General features: G+C 46.1%; 3 protein-coding genes across 5 annotated transcripts; 2 read left to right on the forward strand and 1 right to left on the reverse strand.

Annotated features, from left to right (window-relative positions):
- Nucleotides 1–6,397: 6,397 nt before the first annotated feature.
- Nucleotides 6,398–11,536, forward strand: LOC117845076 (serine/threonine-protein kinase PBL34). 2 transcript variants are annotated; one of them, XM_034725966.2, is made up of 6 exons: nucleotides 6,398–7,313; nucleotides 8,933–9,267; nucleotides 9,380–9,515; nucleotides 9,703–9,839; nucleotides 9,920–10,043; nucleotides 10,717–11,536. In XM_034725966.2, the coding sequence occupies exons 1-6, from the start codon at nucleotides 7,052–7,054 to the stop codon at nucleotides 11,217–11,219; spliced, it is 1,497 nt and encodes a 498-aa protein (XP_034581857.1). In that variant the 5' UTR covers nucleotides 6,398–7,051; the 3' UTR covers nucleotides 11,220–11,536. The 2 variants fall into 2 exon arrangements, with proteins under 2 accessions (XP_034581857.1, XP_034581856.1); XM_034725965.2 differs by having other exon boundaries at nucleotides 6,399–7,313; nucleotides 8,930–9,267.
- Nucleotides 11,537–13,218: 1,682 nt separating this feature from the next.
- Nucleotides 13,219–16,411, forward strand: LOC117845181 (hypersensitive-induced response protein-like protein 2). Its single transcript, XM_034726125.2, has 6 exons — nucleotides 13,219–13,379; nucleotides 14,708–14,903; nucleotides 14,997–15,117; nucleotides 15,418–15,509; nucleotides 15,603–15,699; nucleotides 15,824–16,411. Exons 2-6 carry the CDS (start codon nucleotides 14,715–14,717, stop codon nucleotides 16,174–16,176), a joined length of 852 nt encoding a protein of 283 aa, XP_034582016.1. The 5' UTR covers nucleotides 13,219–13,379; nucleotides 14,708–14,714; the 3' UTR covers nucleotides 16,177–16,411.
- Nucleotides 16,412–17,047: 636 nt separating this feature from the next.
- On the reverse strand, nucleotides 17,048–18,761 carry LOC117845183 (uncharacterized). 2 transcript variants are annotated; one of them, XM_034726126.2, is made up of 2 exons: nucleotides 18,219–18,666; nucleotides 17,048–17,353 (listed from the first exon to the last, which is right to left on the reverse strand). In XM_034726126.2, the coding sequence occupies exons 1-2, from the start codon at nucleotides 18,359–18,361 to the stop codon at nucleotides 17,203–17,205; spliced, it is 294 nt and encodes a 97-aa protein (XP_034582017.1). In that variant the 5' UTR covers nucleotides 18,362–18,666; the 3' UTR covers nucleotides 17,048–17,202. The 2 variants fall into 2 exon arrangements, with proteins under 2 accessions (XP_034582017.1, XP_034582018.1); XM_034726127.2 differs by lacking the exon at nucleotides 17,048–17,353 and adding an exon at nucleotides 17,456–17,985 and having other exon boundaries at nucleotides 18,219–18,761.
- Nucleotides 18,762–20,130: the final 1,369 nt, after the last annotated feature.

Consider the following 20,130-nt stretch of genomic DNA (forward strand, 5'->3'; position numbering starts at 1 on the left):
TTTCCACACATGCAAGGGTTTGTTTTCAAAAGAGGTTTTTGGTAAAGCTTTCCTTTAGTACCCGGAGCACTGAGTGGGGTTGATCCTACACAAAGGATCCAAGGTTTTATCGCTATTGGACTCCCCGTCCGCCATAGCGCACGGCACAACTGCCGGACTCTTCTGAAATTCCCCCCCCCCTCCCCCCCCACACACACACTCATGACATTCTTGCCCAAACACTAGTTATGTGACCAAGCCGTAATTCGTCCAATGCCGTGGACACGGCTACCCGGATAGGTTTTAACTCTGCAGAGGGTGTACACTTTTCCCACAAGTAGGGTACCGTAGCACAATCACCTCAGTGACGGTACGGATCCTAACAGAGCCATTACCCACCTTAGCTAAGACTGGCTAGCCCTCGCGGAAACACCCAAGGGGTTCACGGCTCGCCCATGAGACCGTAACCGGGACCTAAGTCACCAAGATCTTACTCCTTTTCCATGGGTTCCCGTTGCTCCCAGCACTCCTGAGGACTAACCATCCGGCTAGTGGGATTTATGCTAAGCCGTTGCCCATACAACGGTCGAGTGGTTGCACGATAGTGGAATTAGGCAAGATGACACATCAACTCGGTCCTTAATTACGACCGGATGGATATCTCCCGACATTGCTCAACCACCAAGGTACGAGCATAACAACATGGCATCCCACACAAGGAATACCCGTCCATCCTGTCTACACATCCTTTTCCCTTGAACCCGAAAAGCCATTCCTCTTACTTGGACGCACACACACACATTTATTTTCTGAATACACCATTGTAATAATGATTGCATTTGAGTAACAAATTCCTAAGCGTTCTAGCAGCTGCTATCATCTAAACAGAGCAAGTCGTATTTAGAGATAAGCATAGGACAACAAGGAATGTTCATAACAATCAAGGGGTGGCTATCCAACCATGTCTTGCGATAAAATAATATGCATTTTGTAAAACAGGCCAATAGGTTGTGTTTGAAAAACTAGGTATTAAGTATGCATCAAAAGGGTGAGATTGGACTTGCCGTCTTCAAAGCCTTCCGGGAGTTCCGGCTCGCGGTACTGGTCCTCGGGCTCGGGCTCGCGATCAAACTCTTCCTCGGGCTCCCCCTCGGGCAATCCGCGATCTACGGCACACACAAACAGACACACAAATAAATAAAAGAGAAAACGATTTTTAACCGTGAGCTCCGAACAGGAAACGCGAACGGAAAATAGGTAGAGGGATTATTTTTGGGAAATTTGGATATGGATCGGCGAAAGTATTCTGGAGGATGACGTGGTAAAATTTGGGATTAATTGGAGGGAGTTTGGCGCATGAAATGACGGGTTAATCATTGATTAGGGGCTTAAATGGAGATTTAGGGCTGATTTTTAATAAACCAGGGACCTATTTGTAATTTCTTTCGGAGGTGGAGGGGCTTATCCGCGAGAATGCTTTGAGAGTGGTGGGAGGGCCTAGGTGCAATTTTGGGAAACTTGGGGGTCGGATCTAAAATCCGGGTATTTTATCCTCTTCTCCAGGGACTTGGAGAGAGGGAGAGTGGGGAGAGGGTGGGCCGGCGGCCGGCCGGCGGGGCGCCGCCGGCGGCGAGCCGTGGGGCGGAGGGGCGGCGAAGGGAGCCGAGGGGGTGCTCCATCTGCCTCACCTCGGGTAGGTGGCGTCGGAGGAGGGCGGGACACCGGCACTTGTGGGGCGGCGGCGACGGCAGAGGTGCGGCGGGGAATGCGGCGGCGGAGGAGTGGTGACGGCGGCACCGGGTGGAGGTGGCGAGTTGGGAGGGAAGTGGCTTGGCAAGGGGAGGCCGGTCGTGCCCCTATTTATAGGCCGACGGGGTGGTGGCCGGAGGTAGGGGCCGGCTATTGGCCGGCGGGGGAAGCTCGGCGGCCACGGCACCGGTGGCGTGCCGTGCGGGAGGTAGGGCCGGCGAAGCGGCGTGGTGCGGGGCCGAGATGGCCGGCTTGGGGGAGCGGCGAGCGGGGCCGGGGAGGCCGGCGCCGGAGCAGGCGGCCGGGGTCCGGACCGGGCGCGCGGATCGAGGGGGCGGCGGCGTGGCCGACGCCGGGCCGGCCGATGGGGCCCACACGCGGGGAGGCCGAGCGGCGTGGCTCCAGGAAGGGGGTGGCGCCGGGTAGTAATGGCGGGGGGGCCGGCCAGGGAGTGGCGCCAGGAAGAGAAGGAGGAGAGAGAGAAGGAGGGAGGAAGAAGAAAGGAGAAGGAGGAAGAAAGAAGAAGGAGGAAAAAGAAAAGGAAAAAGGGAAGGAAAAAGAGAAAGAAAAGGGAGAGACCGGCGGCACTCGCGGCATGCGGTCGGAGCACGCGCACGGCGTCTGACACCGGCACACGGCGAAATTCGCGGGCACAGATAAAAGACAGGTGGGGGTCGGCATGGGTACCGGGACGGCGAAATCGCCGGGGAGACTTCTGATTTCCGGGAGCTCAGTGATAAAAAGATTTTAAAGACGGTTTTTAACGGGTGCTTTTAGTTAGTGATTTCTGCGGGCGTTACAACGTTCAACAATAATCAGGAAGGCAGAAGGAATGTGCGGGTTAGATTAGATCGTGGAGTGGCAAATAGGATTGGTCTCTACGGTTCCCGGATGCTACTATTACTCATCTAACAACGCCAAGGTCTGACCACAAAGCTCTGCTCCTGAAAATGGTATTGCCAGAGGGACAGACTAAACATGTAAGCTCATTCCATTATGAGATCATGTGGGAGAGGGAGGAGTCACTACAAATGGGCATAGAAAATGCCGAGCTGTGGAAGAATGGGTAGTGATCTGGGTGCATTGGCTAAGTCTCTGTAGCAAGTTACTATGGACTTGAGGAGCTGGAGCAGAGAGAATTTTGACAACGTCACCAAGCAACTGGATGAGCTAAGAAAGAAAATTGAGGAGCTGGAGAGGAATGACCCGGTCCAAAATAGGGATGCAATCATAATGGCGAAGAGAGAATTAGATTAGCTGTTGTACTGTGAGGAAATGATGTGATTACAAAGATCAAGAATTAACTGGCTGCGTGAAGGAGATCGGAATACTAAATACTTTCACCGCAAAGCTATGTGGAGAGCTAAGAAAATAGAATTAGAAAGCTTAAGACTGAGAATGGGAGCTGGTGCACAAATCAAAACGAGATGGAAGGTACGGCTTATTAGTATTTTACAAGTCTTTTTTCAAAGGATGAATCAATCATCCCGGATGATATTGTCAATCTCTTTGAGGCTAAGGTTTCCAATGATATGAATGAAGCTCTGTGCAAGCCTTACTCTGCGGAGGAATAGGTGATGCACTTTTCCAAATTGGACCGTTAAAAGCTCCTGGGCTAGATGGATTACCTGCCAGGTTTTTCCAACGGAATTGACCATTACTAAAGGAAGATGTGATTAAGGCTGTCCAGGAGTTCTTTGTAACCAGGATCATGCCTGCAAGAGTAAATGATACTTGCATAGTGTTAATTCCAAAAATGGCCACCCCTGAATCGATGAAAGATTTTAGGCCAATCAGCCCATGCAATGTGATTTATAAGGTGGTGTCGAAATGTATTGTTAACCGGTTGAGACCGTTGCTGCAGGATATTATTTCGACCAACCAAAGTGCATTTATATCGGGGTGACTAATCACAGATAATGCAATTATGGCTTTTGAGTGTATTCATGTTACCAGTTCAAACACAGACACTAGAGGGGATTTTTATGTGTATAAGTTGGATCTTTCCTAGGCGTATGACAGGGTGGATTGGAGATTTTTGAATAATGTTCTGCTGAAGCTGGACTTTCATAGTACGTGGGTGCAGCGAGTCATGTCTTGTGTGACGTCGGTGCGCTACTCCGTTCGCTTCAATGGTGCCATATTAGCGTTATTTTTTCCATCCCAGGGACTTCACCAAGGTGATCCACTTTCACCATAACTGTTCCTTTTTTGGCTGATGGATTGTCTAAACTGATTAGCAGGATATCCAAGAACTTCAAATTTGTAGAGGAACTCCAAGGGTGTCTCATTTATTATTTGTTGATGATACCCTGCTATTTTTTTAAGGCAAATGCTAATCAGGCGCTCAAGCTTAAAGAAGTTCTTGATACATATGCTAGGTGTACAGGTCAGCTCATCAAGCCGGCCAAATGCTCTATTATGTTTAATGAGAAAGGTAACGCAGAGGTGCAGGAGGAAGTAAAATCGATTTTGGGTGTGGAAGTAAGTTCTTTTGAGGCCAAATATTTGGGTTTCCCAACACCATTTGGGAGACTAAAAGGAGAAAGGTTCCAATCCTTGAAGGAAAAACTAAGTAAAAGGCTGAAAGATTACTCTGAGAAGAATATGTCTGTTGCCGCAAAAGAAGTTTTAATTAAAGCAGTAGCCCAAGCCATTCCTACATATATTATGAGCGTGTTCAAGTTGCCTCTGGGTTTATGTGATGATCTCACTAGTTTTATCAGAGAATTTTAGTAGGGTGTAGAGAATGGAAAAAGGAAGGCAGCCTGGGTTGTGTGGAAGGATCTTACAAGGAAGAAAGGTTGGTGTGGTCTTGGTTCCAAGGACGTCCGACCTTTTAATCAGGCGTTGCTAGCTCGCCAAGCTTGGAGATTAATTCACTTCCCATATAGCCTTTGCGCGAAATTACGAAGGCCCGTTATTATCCTAAAGGTTGTCTGGTGGATACAACCTTCAGTTCAAATGCGTCACAAACCTAGCAAGCTATTCTATATGGTTTAGATCTTGTTAAGCAAGGAGTGTTGTGGCGTATTGGGTGCGGTACACAAGTGCGTATTTGGAGAGACCCTGGATACCGAGGAACCATTCTTTCAAAGTCACAACGAGGGAAGGCAGATGCAGATTGAATTGGGTATCAGACCTGCTAGACGGTGATGGGAGAGATTGGGACTATGATAAACTTGTTGGCTATTTCAACCCGGCTGATGCGGATGCAATTGCTAAAATCAAGTTACTAGCAAGACGTACAGAAGATTTCCTTGCATGGCCTTTGGAAAAGAGTGGTTTATTTACTGTATGGAGTGAGTGCTTATGACCTAGCCCTCAAACTGCAAAACCTTCCGAGTAGCAGTGCAACGAGCTCACCACCAGATGGAGAAAGGAAGTTGTGGGACCATGTTTGGAAGGGTAATGTTCCGCCGAAGGTCAATGTGTTCACATGAAAATTGTGTCGTGACAACGGTGAAAGTATATTAAGCATATGGAACTGGACGATACTTGCCTGTTGTGTGGTATGGAGAGTGAGACAGGACAACATTCCACAGTAGTGTGCCCACAAGCAAGAAACCTTAGAGAAGCTATGCGTGTCCATTGGCCAATGCCGGACGAGGAACAATTTGCATACTCTGAACCAGACTGGCTCCTTCTTTTGCTGGATCGGTGCACTGTGGAACAAAGAGATATGGTGAAGCTAGTGCTTTGGAGGGCATGCACATCCCATAACAATATCATACATCCATCTGGATCATTCCATATTGAGGGTTTAGTACACCATTTGCTGAATACCAAGGAGACAACTATGAAAACGAAGATGCAGGAAATGAGCCAGCTCGTGTCGAGGAAGGGGAAGGAAGTGCTTATTGAACTAGGAGCTAAGAAGGTCGCGAGAGTTTTGAATGAGACTGAGAAAGAACAAAGCGCTTGGGTTTCACCTAGAGCTGAGTGGACGAAGATCAATGTTGATGGGTCTTTTGTTGATAAGACTGGAGAGGTAGGAATAGACATTATAATGAGAAATTCCAGGGAGGAGGTCCTCTTTTCAGCGTGGAGAGTCATTTTCAGATGCGCCAGTGCAATAGAGGCTGAAGCACTAGCCTGTGTGGAAGATTTCAGGCTAGCATCTCAATGGCCACATGGATCAATTATTTTAGAGATGGATTGCTCCCGGCTGGTGAAGGCGCTGAAGTCCAAGGAGGATAGGGCAGAGATTAGCTTTTTTTTATTGCAGAACCAATGAAGTTGGCCAACTGCTTAACAGTTGGGAGGTAGTTCAGGTAAAGAAAGAGGGTAATTTGATTGCTCATGAATTAGCTCATTTGGCTATGCGTAACTTTCATTATGTGGTTTGGCTTGGTAGGGCACTGCGTGGGTTACCGACCTGGTCAAGCGTGACTGTATTTCTGACTAGTTAATAAAGCTCTCCTTTAAAAGCTTTTCTTTTTTGAATCGAAAAAAGCAATAAGAAGAGACGAGGGCGGGGAGGAGGGCAACGTGACCGCGCTGACCGCGTCAGCGCCACGCGGTCGCCACATCGGCCCGGCGGAGGGCCCCACGGGCGCGGTGCCGCCGCACGCGGAAAAAGGGTCGGCCACGTCGGCCACGTGCTTCCGAAAGTAGAAAAGGGAGGCGAGGAACATTTGTGCCTTCCCTTCCGCTCGCTGCTGCCCCTGTCTCTTTCTCTCTCCCCTACCATTCTCTTTCTCTCTCTAGACGCTGCCCTGCCTCTGCCTGCACACACACTCTCTAGTCTCTCTCTCTAGACGACACATTCTCTCTCCTCTCCTGTGCCTGCCTTGACACAATCCATTATTCCTTCCCCTTCGCTTCGCTTATTCCCCACTTCCCCCACCCCTCACCTCGCTCCCGTTCACACCACCACCACCACCCGCAGCCGCCGCCGCTCCCGCTGCCGCGTCCTCGGCCGTGGAGGGGCATCGGCTCGGCTGCTGCGAGGCAAAGGCGTTCTCCCGGCGTGCCTCCTGGTGCGGGGTGGTCGTCTCGGTGGGAGGAGGAGCGGCAGGTTGTGTTACGGTGCTCCTCGTGCGAGAGGCGCTCCCGATGCGGCGGGATCGCGCGGCCGCCGCCCGGGCCCCGGCGTGATTCGGCCCGATTCGGCGGGGACGCTGGATCTCGGTGCTTCCTTGGCGGGGGAACGCGTGGGATTTCCGGCGGCGGTTCGGCGGTTCCTCGGAGGGAGCGGCGGGCGGGTTGGCGCTCATCGGCGCGGGCGGTGAAGGTTATCCGGAGCCGATCTGGTTCCCTCGCGAGGCCTCGGGGTGTGTGGGTGGTTGGCGTGAGGAGGTTGAAGGCTTGAAGCAAGGCCATGGGGCTCGCGCCGCCGGAGCTGGGGCAGTTCGACGGGTGGGAGAGCTCCGGGGAGGAGGAGCGGGAGCGCTGGGGCTGGTGCCGCCGCAGCCGCCGCGGCAGCAGCAGGCGCCGCGCGTCCCCCAAGGGCGCCGCCGACGACGACACCACCGTCGCCACCGGGTGCTGCATCCGCCTCTGGCCCGTGGGCAGCTGCCCGCCGCCGCCGACGACGAGGTCCAAGGTCGACACCTCCACCAGCAGCGCCAGCACGCACGGCGGTAAGCGTCCCTTTCTACCCTCCCACCTGGGAGTAGGGGCGTGTTGCGTATACTTACATTGTGCTTTCCTGCTGTCCTGTTGGCGTGGTAGATGGGATTTTGCGTGTGTTAGTGACCATAATTGGGAGGCCGTACTTGTAAGCCATGGTTTCGTTCTGGTTAATGATGTTACGCACGTCGCAGTTTGTCACCTGATGCTGAGGTTCCAGCTGATTGATTGTTAGTGTTGAGGACGTGTGCAGTTTTTTGGTAGTTAGTATGCTGGTGTTGAGGGAGATACGTGTGGCTTGCAGCTGGGAGTGATGGCTCTTTGGGGCTGTATCCATGTATGGAGCATTGAATTTGTGAATGGAATGGTAATGATTGCTTTCAGCATGTAGAGCGGAAAAGTATTACCAAACTGTCGGCTAATCCTGTAAAACTAGCATGTTTCTAGCTGAGCTGCAGTGCACATGATAGTTTGAATTCTGGATGAGGAAGTGTGCATGGGACCAGTGTCATTAGTGTTTTCCTGAGTATCTGTATTTAGCATAGCATGTGTCGGTTTTGGATCCATACTGTTCGCACTAGATGCGTACTAAAGTTAGTGTTACCATGCACAGGGAAGGAATGCTATTGGCTTGTCCGTTGCAAACGGTTGTTAGCGTGTTAAACTCATCCACCTGTCTTTTGATTTTAATTACGTAATGCTGCAACACGTGTGATTTTTTAAGTGGTTGCTATTTTGTCAAGTCATGCTTGTCGGAACCTTTCTGTGTCCAGATCCAAATGAACAGGAAAATTCACGAGGACCAGGCACGTTTTGCTAGTTTATCAAACCATTTTGGTTACAGTTTAGTTGCTATTTACTGTTTGGTGTGCTCAATATGGTGCTATATCCCATATAGAAAATGTAAATCTTCTTTGCTACTTCCAGTTGTATAGTTCTTTTCCAGGCCTAAAACTGGGTCATTTTAATTAGTGAACAGGTCATATTCGTTAGTTAATATATACATAGGTAGAGTAAGGAAAATGCTTCTAAAATCATTTCAAAGCCAAACTTACCTCTAGAAGGTTGTTCACCATCTGCAGACCATATTGTCTGACAACTGTATGCATGAAGAAACTTAAATAGTACAGAAAAAGACAGAAAGATTTCTAAGGAGTCAAGCCACCAATTAATTTTTCTGCAGGTACGAGCTGAAACGCCTTATCCATAATTGTAACTTGGACCTGAATGAATAACACACTAAAAAAAAGCATGGGAAGGTATGAGACGAAGGATGCCAGATAGCAGCTAGATACTTTTAGTATGATGAGAAATGCCTATTTTTGTATTTAAAGCAGTGAGTTAAATGAAAATAATGAATTGCTAGATCTCCTGTAAACCAGTACATTAACTAATTTATCTTTAGCATGCCAAGTTACAGCATTACAGCACTAATTTATTAGCTTTGGGTTTCCTTATATGATGTGCTTTATTTTTTTTCATATTTTCCTACGATTTTCAGAAAGGCACACTGTAAAGGCAGCATGTGTCTTTGTTCAGATCATTGCTGTATGGAGTTAGCATATTTCTCAGAAGGCCCCTCTTTGTTGATATGTTGTACTAAACTATTATATGTTTCATGGAACAGCAGAGAAGTCAACTGAAAATGGTAGCAAGAACCAACCGGCTGCATTAGTAGTCTCTGGTTCTACAACTACTAGTAACGCTGAGAGCAGTTCATCTGCATCTAAAGTTGGAGAGGAAATAAAAGTTGCCTCTCAGCTGCGTAAGTTTGCATTCAATGATCTAAAATGTGCCACAAGGAACTTCCGGCCTGAAAGCCTTCTTGGAGAAGGGGGTTTTGGATGTGTTTTTAAGGGGTGGATTGAGGAGAATGGAACTGCCCCTGTGAAACCTGGTACAGGTCTCACAGTTGCTGTCAAGACGCTCAATCATGATGGGCTTCAAGGGCACAAAGAATGGGTGGTATGTGCTCTGTTTTACCTATTTCAATTTAATATACCATTTTGGTTACCTATTTTCCATTTGAATTTGTGATGATTGCATCTCATACATCATCTTATTTAATTTCTTTCAGGCTGAAGTTGATTTTCTTGGAAACCTTCACCATCCCAATTTGGTGAGGTTGATTGGCTATTGTGTTGAAGATGACCAAAGATTGCTGGTGTACGAATTCATGCCCCGTGGCAGTTTGGATAACCATCTATTCAGAAGTATGTAACTGGCTTATTCCCTGGCCACTGAATATTTTCTCTTTAGGTTCCCCCCCTTTTCTCTATATACTTAGTATCATATTAGGGTGCCTGTTTCTTTGCTATATTTGTTTGTGTAGTTTAGAAATTTTTAAATAATGAAATAGAAATGCGGGAGTGTAAGTAACAATTATGCTTTCATCTATAGGGTCTCTTCCTCTTCCATGGGCTGTCAGAATGAAGGTTGCTCTTGGAGCAGCAAAGGGTCTTGCTTTCCTTCATGAAGAAGCAGAAAGACCAGTCATTTATCGTGATTTTAAAACATCTAATATACTGTTAGATGCGGTAAGTCCATAAATCATTTATGCAGTGTGTGGTACATGATTTGCATACCGTTGCATCATATGTTTGCATTGCTCATTCAGGAGTATAATGCAAAGCTCTCAGATTTTGGGCTTGCCAAAGACGGCCCTGTAGGTGATAAAACTCATGTCTCTACTCGAGTAATGGGGACCTATGGTTATGCAGCACCGGAGTATGTCATGACAGGTGAGTGCATTATCAGACTCAACTTACCTCTTACCTGTCTGAAAGTTTGTTCTCTTACGAAACGGTATATCTGCTTGTTGTGTATGTATTAGACAAGTTAAGTTCCTGATTTACAATTTGGGATACTTGCATCAGTTGTGCATCATTTGATGCTTCTGTGAAGACATTTAAGATTTGAAGCTATTCTTGTTGAAGACATTGTGATGCTTTAGCACTACATATCGTACTTGTTTGGATGTAATATACTAAGTTACCGTTGATGATTTGTTCATACGGTGGTAATTGGACATGTATATTTGATTGCTGTAAGCTCACTTTTGAAACGAAGCTAGGATGGGCAAAGGGAGGTTTATGCCCTTGTTATTATATGTATAGCGTATTCATGTATATTGTTGAATTCATAATATACAAGAGACTATACTCTAGCACTCTGCATTTGTCACAATGTTCACATGTCTTTGTTCTCCATGCCCTTCATTTAATGAAAACTGAAAACACTGGCAGGGGCAATCTCAAAAGACTCTGAACTGTGGAAATACGTAGGCGGTAGACCTACTTGTTCATACTGTACAATGTAGATGTTCCTAGGGAGTTTTTTTTATAAAGAAAAAAAACATCAGCATTACTGACACTAACAAACATCATTATTTTTGTTTTTTGTCCCACTTTTCAGGTCATTTGACATCAAAAAGTGATGTGTACAGCTTTGGAGTAGTGCTTCTTGAGATGATGTCTGGGCGCAGGTCAATGGACAAGAACCGCCCTAACGGCGAGCACAACCTCGTCGAGTGGGCGCGCCCCCTCCTAGGAGAGAGGCAGCGGTTCTACAAGCTAATCGACCCTCGCCTGGAGGGCAACTTCTCTGTCAAGGGCGCCCAGAAGGCAGCGCAGCTGGCGCGTGCCTGCCTCAGCCGTGACCCCAAGGCGCGCCCGCTGATGAGCCAGGTGGTGGAAGCCCTCAAGCCGCTGCTGAACCTCAAGGACATGGCCAGCTCCTCCTACTTCTACCAGACGATGCAGGCAGAGCGGATGGCGCACTCGAGCAGCATGAACGGGAGGACCCTCAAGTCACAGGGCCCTTTCGCGGCACGGAACGGGCAGCAGCCGGTGAGGAGCCTCTCCGACGGGCCCCGCGCCTCCCCGTTCCGCTACTCGCCGAAGCCAAACATGAAGTGATCCGGAGGCATGGACGTGGCTCCGGTACCCCGGGTGAAACGTCGGGGGGGGGGGGGGGGGGGGGGGGGGGTTCGTTCTTCTGGTGGGGAAACTTGGTGGGGGTGGCTGGTTTGGGGCTGAAATGCTGGCGTCGACCCTGAATTGCTGCTTGTTGTAGATTGACCTGTGCACAAAGGATATAGGTTAAAAAAGGAGGTGTAGGTATGAGGATCTCCTTTGTGGATGTTTTTCGCTGAGGTTTTAGCTGAATGCTGATGGACCGTTTTCTATATATGTTTTGTCCCAATTAAGGTAGCTTTGGGTGATTCCCAATTAAATCTTGATAGTTAGTTGCTCTTTGTAGGTCTGGTTGAAGATAAATGCCGACTTACTGCCCTTCGAAGCAAATGATTCTGTCTTCATTTTCTTGCTATTCCAACGTCATGGTCTAAATCTAAAACCTTGAATTCGCCGGATATCCCCCCCCCCCCCCCCCCCCCCCCCCCCCCCCCCTCCTATGATATTTTCTCGTGTATCCAGAATGACGGATTGGCCAAGCTTTTATCGTTGCGACTTGCAAAAGTGTTTGTGCAGCAAAACACGCCTCTATCATGCCAGCGCGGTTTCGTTGACAAACATTTCGCGGAAGGCAGGCAACGTGGGAGGTGGGTGGTTGATGCTGTCCTCCGCTCCGTTTTCGTTCACCAGGAAATAGAAATTCCTTGCCAGGCCGTCCGTCTCCATTTAACACAACTTTCTTACTCGAAAGCAGCAGTGTGAGTTTCGTGGCCTCGTGGGCATTCGAAAGCAATTAATATGGGACGGAGACTAGTGGGAGTAGCTACATGTCGCCATATCGATGCCTTACTAATGTGTGCCACATATAAATTTATTATAAAAAAGCACAGAAAATAGTGACGTTGATTCCAGAAATGTTTATAGAAAAATTACTTTTTTTGCGAGGATCATAGAAACATTGCTTAAATTAGACACTTGTGCATATTTACTCCTTATTAAATCATTATGGGGTAATACACGAGGGAAAAAAAGGAATAACGACAAGTTAAAAATGGGATCCCAAACATTACAAATTTGATAAGACTTTTTGCTAAAACCAAACTTGCCGGCTCTCAATTTCTAGAACATTTTATATCTTTATCTATTTACATACTATAGGACATTTAATTTCTTATAAAGGTGCACTGCAATTTTTGATAGATTATGTCGCCAGATAGTATGTAGCATTCTTTTCTTTTGTTTTTTAAAAAATGGTGAATTGTCACCTTTGATGTACGGGCTCAAGTTTGAAAAATCTCCACGCGAGTACATATTGTTGCTCTGTAATTCTCTCACTCCTCTTCAAACCAAATGTGGAAGTCGCGCGTTATGTTTTTCTCAATGAAACATTGCATGCAATGAGCAGCTTGTGCACAAACGTGCCCACGGGCCCACATGGCAGCCACACATCCGGAACCCGTACTGATCCCCCAGCGTAGCCGGATGGTCGTGAAACCACCACTGGATCGGTTTGATTAACCACCAACCATAAAAATATGGAAATACTAGTACTCCCTCCGTATACAAATTTGAAGTCGTTCTGGGCGACGCTTCATCGATGCGAAAGGAAGTCGTTCTGGCTTGTTGAGGAGGTGGTTTTTGACACGTTTGCCCATGGCGACGCTTTGTTCCGCGCGCCCACCGGTTCAAAACATTAGCCAAGGGAGTTGAACCTGCCCGCAAGCCTCAAGTCCCACCACCTAACCAGTCCAACTACAAATTGTTCTTATCTAGGAGTCACCCACATTTAATAAGGATAAGTATGAAAAAATATCACTTAATTAGTGACCCCTTGTTAAGCACGATCATGGGAGTATGACAGCAAATGGGAGTATGACAGCAAGGGGCGGAACCGGCGAGGACTCTGCCACCGCCCACCAGACGCACAGGCACCCGTTGATCTCTGCCCGGGACGCGATCCGGACCGTCCGCTCTGTCTTGCTGCCCGGCTGCTCTCGCGTCGCGCGTGGCCTGTGACGCGTGTCCGTCTATATCTATATATACGCCCGCGCCGCGGCGGGCAATCCGATCCCCACAAAACCCCAATCGCGTCGGCTTCCCCAGCTTTACCCTCTGCTCTGCTGCTTCGCTCCGGCTGCGCGTGCAAAGAATCGATCGGAAAAGGTAACCAATCTCTCCTTGCTCGCGCAGGAATTCATACGGAGAAGTGGATCTTGGATGGATGCATTAGCGGTTCGCTGCTCAGCTGCATTACATGGCCGCGTCCTAGGTTGGGGGGATGCGCGGTTTAGGGCTTTTGTTGGTGGGGTTCTTGGGGATCTTTTCGGGGGTTTCTTCCCCTGTTCTCTCGAGCCCTGCTGGCTAGATGTTTGTTTTTGCCAATTGTAGCTGCTGCTTTGCTCCTCTTTCCCCAATGCGATTGTTTTGCGGCTGTCAGAAGGGGAAAACTTGTTTGCAAAGATAAAGATTTTGGGGGCTGGTTCAGATGGGATCGACAAGTGCCTGAAATTTCTGGCATCTTTAGCCAATCGAGTGGTTTCCTATTCATGCTGGATCGAAAGAATCGGTTAGCTGAGCAGTTCCTTTCTTTGTTTTGTCTCAAGCCAGTTGTAGGCGAATGTGACCTGCACTAATACATATCTGAACGCTGCGGGATAATTGATCACCTCATATATTTTTTTTTGTTGGGGGGGGGGGGGGGGTGCAAGGTGCCAAATTGCATAGTTTGTTCTGTACCATTTTTTTGTAACGCAGCCGTGCGGGCTTCCTTTGACATACAGCTCTTCTGCAAGTTGGTTTAATTTATTTTTTTTGCATAGTTTTCCAGTTTGTAGTCAGGTGCCTCTGGTCCCGAAACTTTAGACCTTTTGATTTCTCTGACATGTATATTACCCTTTGTCTGCACAACCCATATGAGCATATCAATCTGCAACTTCTTTTTTTAACTTATGATCAAAGTAATTCACTGAACATAAGTTATTCTCTTCTCTGTCCGTTTTATCCAGTTTATTAGTATGCCCTACTTGTGTTTGCTGAATTTCTGTTCTGATGCTACTTTTGCTCCGAAAGTAAGCTATTGGACAGTGAGTTTATGGTCTCATGTGTTTACTTATTTGAAAGAGTTCTAGTGCATCACGGGTTTTTTTAGTTGTCCTCATGTCGTAGATTCTGATTGGACAGGGTCGTTAATCTCTATCCATTCAGGTGACCTTATCCTATTTAGTCATATATACTGATATCTTTATTCACTTGTGTGCCATATTTTGGCTTTCTTTATATGTCAAAAACTTGTTGTACTTCATTCAAGATGTACTTCTAGTTGATACAAGAGTTGCTTGTATATCTGAGCTATCTATAGAGTACTTTAGGAATCAATCAACCAAGATATGCTTCGATGACAAATCAACATTGCCTTGCTTTTACACTCCTGTCCTTTGTTATGCATTATTGGGCTACTGATAGCATGCCTAACAGAGATCATTTTTGTGCAGATAAGACATGGGTCAGGTTTTGGGTTTAGTGCAAGTTGATCAGTCAACTGTCGCCATCAAAGAAACTTTTGGCAAGTTCAGTGAGGTCCTGGAGCCTGGTTGCCACTTCCTACCCTGGTGCATAGGGCAGCAGGTTGCTGGTTACCTCTCCCTGCGTGTGCGGCAGCTGGATGTCCGCTGTGAAACAAAAACAAAGGCATTCTCCAATACCATTCTATTTTATATCTGATTTGTGTTTTGCTGAAGCTATTGTCATGATCAACCTGTTGCCTGGACTTTATCTGTTCAGGACAATGTCTTCGTCACTGTTGTTGCATCTGTCCAATACCGTGCGCTTGCTGATAAAGCATCTGATGCCTTCTACAAGCTGAGCAACACCAGGGAACAAATTCAATCATATGTATTTGATGGTAAGTATTCCTTCTGTTTGAAATTGTTCTTTATATGTTCAATTGTGTCCATGTTTTCATTCTATCTTTGTACTGTACTCGTACTTGTCCTATCACCTCAGCTTGGTATTATTTGGTCTCCTTAAGTACTTGCATACCCTGTATCAGTTGACTATTTTTTGTGTTTGTTAATCTACTGAGATAAATTGTACCTTTTGTTAACATTCTTAGTTTATCAGTACAAGGAGAGTTATGTTTCTATACCGCACAAATCACAATTCGAATGAACCAGTTTTCTTAGCACTTCATTGCTCATTTCAGTCATTAGAGCCACTGTTCCAAAGCTGGAATTGGATGACGCATTTGAGCAGAAGAATGACATTGCAAAAGCTGTTGAAGAGGAGCTTGAAAAGGTTTTTGTCGCACATTTGTTTTTGTTTACTTGTGTTGAATTTGCTTTAGAGCATGTAGAATCTTTTGATTGACCTGGCTTGTTTGTGGTGTAGGCAATGTCTACATATGGCTATGAGATCGTGCAAACTCTGATTGTTGATATTGAGCCTGATGACCGTGTCAAGAGAGCAATGAACGAGATCAATGCAGGCAAGTGCTTTACCATTCACATAAGCATCAGATTAAATTGGCAATACAGCATTTGCTTGGGAATAAGCATCTATGAGTTTTATCGATTAATCTTACATGTTGCCCTTCCGGCTGTATGGTACAGCTGCTAGGATGAGGTTGGCAGCCAGCGAGAAAGCTGAGGCCGAGAAGATAATCCAGATCAAGAAAGCTGAAGGAGAGGCCGAGTCCAAGTACCTGGCTGGTGTGGGTATTGCAAGGCAGCGTCAGGCCATTGTGGACGGGCTGAGGGACAGCGTTCTTGCCTTCTCAGAGAACGTCCCTGGCACCACTGCCAAGGATATCATGGACATGGTCCTGGTCACCCAGTACTTCGACACCATGAAGGAGATTGGGGCCTCATCGAAGTCCTCTTCAGTGTTCATCCCCCATGGTCCTGGAGCTGTCAAGGATGTCGCGGCACAGATAAGAGATGGCCTCCTGCAAGCCAGTCAGTGAGAGGGCCCTGAGAAAAGAAAGTATTGGTTTTGATTGCAAAAGCAATGTTGAGGGCACTGGTTATGTGGTGCTTTAACTTGTGTTATATGATATAGCTAGACTTGCATGGTTTGTGAATGGTCAGTAGGCTTTTATATTGATTGGACCACTTGCGAGTGGATATCCTATATGTTAGCGTGGAAAGTCCATTTGGATCGAACTCGGAGCTTAATATTGAAAGTGCAGCTTCTGACAAGATGTTTGTTGCTGGTGAAATTGTTTTTGTAGGCTCCATTGATGGACTGCAAAGTGGTAATTGGCAAATTTTGATGCTCAGTTAGATTTGTTCCACAATACTTTGCATGTTGTATACACAAATTTTTTGCAAGTGAATACTAGGACAAGGTTTCTCGCACAATATGATGTATACACACCACCCAACAAACACATTTGCACATCCATTATTCTGCATCATGTAACTACAGAATGTACATACATAACGATGGGCCTAAAACAAACTTAGATGATGTTGAGTGTCTACACAGATCTCCTTGTAACAATGATCGTTCTTGTGCAATACAACACTAGAAGTTTTACCGAACGGATTCTCTAGTCTTTTCAAGAATGCCCGTTATGATGGATTGTATAGCTGGAGCTGGCAGTTTTTATTTCATTTATTCTTTTATACATGTTATTGTTTTGACAGTATATGAAGTTCTGTTGTTTTAGAATGCAAATAACAGCAAGTTGGATTTGTTTTTCCTCACTTCCAAGGAACTAAAACCTCCACACAAGTGCAAAGCACATAACGTGCAAACTCTAGCACCTGCAAATCCCAAAACCCCGATGGAAGGTTCTTGCATAATGTGGGGGTACTCCTACGACACCTCACTCACCAAATATTTACATTTGCACATTGGTAATTATACACCATGTAACAACACAACAGTTTTGATTGCCATATACATAATCTTGTAACAATGGCATGAACAGTAAATCTATTGCTGCTTTCTGCCTGGTTAAAAATGACAGGAGAGCAAGTCCAGGTCAAGGGCACAGACTACGCAGGCTTCTGAGTGAACAAGTAGGGCATAGTGGTTGCGGCTCACGCGTCACGGACAATCCGAACTGGTTCCAAGCATCCAAGTACTCCTTCCTCCACTCCTCCCTAAGCTCTGCAGAATCGCGGTACCATTGCCTGGTGATCCACAAAATGATAGCAGATTTGAATACAAATATGAGCTGCTGAACACTGCCTAGGATTAGGGTTATTTGCAGGAAAAGGGAAAATACATGAGGATTTGGTGCAGTATCTGTTAAGTGGGACTCTTTTCTTTTTTGCTAACAAAACACATTTCAGAGGTTTTGGCGAGCTATCTAATACAAGATATAAACATAGACTATCAGCTGGTAGTTACATCACATTGCAGTCAGTAAATTTCTGAAAAATCAGTCATGCTAACCATGCTGTTTTAGAACACGAGAGATATGTTCAGGATCCGGCAAGAAGCAACTGATTTTGAGAAAGGCATCGAGTATTGGAGCGTGGAGGCTTCTACAATTCAGTAGGGAGTGGCATAAAGCAACACCAATTCATCTGCTTAGTTTTCAGAAAGAAGCTATAAGCTATGATCCAGGCTCTGGTTAGTGGATGCTTGGTATTTTCCAGGCTCAGAGACATCCATTGAACAAAGCAGGAAGGCTGCCAGAAGGAATTTGGTTAGTTGATCATGTCACTCATAGATATCAATTGACCATCTCCAGATCTCCTCTTCAACAGATGCCACCGAAAAAAGGATGAACCAAAGCCAGAGAGCACACATATCATCCCTGCGATTTCGCACACCAAAATCAGTAGGGCACACTCATCTCCTGAACTCAGACAAGAGGCTATTTTCTTGGGCCTTCAAAGATATCTCCCTCAATCATATCCAACCAGAGACCATACTTCTGCTAATACTACCAGCATCAGACACCCGAGAAAGATAAGCGCGGAGGCATTCCGTCGAGCACCACTCGCGCGAGAGAGAGGAGAGACGAGAGGCGGGGGATAGGCAACTCACTTGCAGACGAGGGAGCAGCTGAGGAGATCGACGCAGTCCAGCTGCGAGAACACCCGCGCCATCACGTGCGCCGGCGCCCGCAGCGCCGACGCCTCCACGGCCGCCGAATCGCCGCCCTCCTCCTCCCGCAGCGGCGGCGCCATGGCCGATCCGCCCGCCCCGGTTCTTGGGTTGGAGCGGACAAGCGGCTGCAGAAACCTCTGCCCCTCGCTCTTCTCCTCGCTCGCTCGATCGGTCTCTTTCTTTCGAGAGGTTATATCCTATGACACGTCGGTTGAACAATTCGCCATTGGGTCGAAGCGAGCGATTTTTATTGAGCTTCTGCCACGGATCGAAACGCGATGCGGCGAGAGGGGAAAAAAGAATGCCATCTGAATTTGTTTGAGGAAAATCAGATGAGAGGTGACGCTGGACGAGATGTTGATTGCTTGTCGGACAGAATAGATGAGGTGATTCTTGGATAATACGACGGCATGTTTAGCGAAACCGTGGATGCTTACGCAGTTGATGATAACATAATCACTTTTTTATTTTGATGGAGATAACCTAATTTTTTGTGGGCCGGTGCATTTTAGGCTGGGATAGGGGCTGTCCAGGGCCTTCACTTTTTTAGACACTATCCTCTCAAAAAGTCTGTGGAATAAAATGGGCTGCACAGGGAAAAAGATCTCGGTTAGAACAACCTGGAATTTTAAAATTTTTAGTCTCAAGATTGTACTTGGACAGTTGTGACTATACCAATTTTGTATTCTTGTTTTACTTGGCAATAGCTCCAAAAAGTGGATGTTCGCAGTACTGTCGATTGTTAAGCGCAATCCAATTATTAAGAAAATAGAATCAGACCATCCAGCTAAGCAACATTAGCAATAATAAAATCCAATCATACATGTAAACCAGTTGATCCGACATGTTTCTTTGTAACAATTCAACCCCGTTATGCTCGACAGAGAGGTGTTTAAGACTTGCAAACAGCACGGCTCGAAAAGAATAAATCTTTTGGATGCTTGGCCACATTTCAAAATGCTAAAGACACAATAAAAGCAACACATAACATGGTCAATCAGCCATTTTATCTGCTAGTTCCTAGAAGAGGATATGGCAAGTTAAGCACGACTGCACGAGGACTTTGGGCTTAAGCAGTGTCAAATTTATTTTATTTTTTTATTAAGCTCAAGGAAAATATACTCAAAAGCATGCAAGGAAAAGATGGTATATTTTGGTTTGGCGAACAAACTTGGTGAACTATGATGCCATATTGATATAATGTTTAGGAGAATTAGATTTATGCAGTTGTGTCAATTTAGATACCCGTATCTACCATTGTTTATGATATATTTGGACTTATCTTATTACTCTACATAATTAATTTGTTTTATTTATATCACTAGCGAACCGTTTTCAAGTGGTATGATCGAGCAAGTTTCGACATTAAAATTGATACGGTAATAACTCACAATGGTGGCTATTGGCTAGTGTAAACTTCACAAAAGTAATAACACATATAAAAAAACATCATTGATACAATAGCACAAACTTTTTTATTTTAATGTTTGAAGTTGTGTTTTCACAATGTAATCTATGTTGAGAGAGAGAGAGAGAGTGAGCTTGTGTAATTTCTGGGGTGCTCTTAGGATTTATAATAGTAATCAAAATTATATATAATTTAGAAACAATTTCTGGTATGGAGTTTTGCAAAAAAAAATAAAATAAAATAAAGCGGTGGCAATAATTTAAAATTACACTCTGGGTATCTTCAAAACCATAGAAAAAACGGCTACAGTTTGTTCAACTGGATGGAGAAGCCTACTGTGGATTAGCCAATGGCTATTTTTTTTTAAAAAAAAACAGATTAGCCAATGGCCCGTGTGAAACCCAGAGGCAGAGAGCTCAAAAAAGGAACGCGGAAAGCGAA

This window comes from Setaria viridis, chromosome 2 (genome assembly GCF_005286985.2).
Source record: "Setaria viridis chromosome 2, Setaria_viridis_v4.0, whole genome shotgun sequence".
NCBI lineage: Eukaryota > Viridiplantae > Streptophyta > Magnoliopsida > Poales > Poaceae > Setaria > Setaria viridis.

Coding starts and splice junctions, on each gene's coding strand:
- LOC117845183 (XM_034726126.2), bottom strand. CDS start 18,361: ATGGCGCCGCCGCTGCGGGAGGAGGAGGGCGGCGATTCGGCGGCCGTG. Junction 17,354..18,218: donor AGCTGCTCCCTCGTCTGCAA/GTGAGTTGCCTA, acceptor GTGGATCACCAG/GCAATGGTACCGCGATTCTG.
- LOC117845076 (XM_034725965.2), top strand. CDS start 7,052: ATGGGGCTCGCGCCGCCGGAGCTGGGGCAGTTCGACGGGTGGGAGAGC. Junction 7,314..8,929: donor CAGCGCCAGCACGCACGGCG/GTAAGCGTCCCT, acceptor TTCATGGAACAG/CAGAGAAGTCAACTGAAAAT. Junction 9,516..9,702: donor GGATAACCATCTATTCAGAA/GTATGTAACTGG, acceptor TTTCATCTATAG/GGTCTCTTCCTCTTCCATGG.
- LOC117845181 (XM_034726125.2), top strand. CDS start 14,715: ATGGGTCAGGTTTTGGGTTTAGTGCAAGTTGATCAGTCAACTGTCGCC. Junction 15,118..15,417: donor TCAATCATATGTATTTGATG/GTAAGTATTCCT, acceptor TGCTCATTTCAG/TCATTAGAGCCACTGTTCCA. Junction 15,510..15,602: donor TTGAAGAGGAGCTTGAAAAG/GTTTTTGTCGCA, acceptor TTTGTGGTGTAG/GCAATGTCTACATATGGCTA.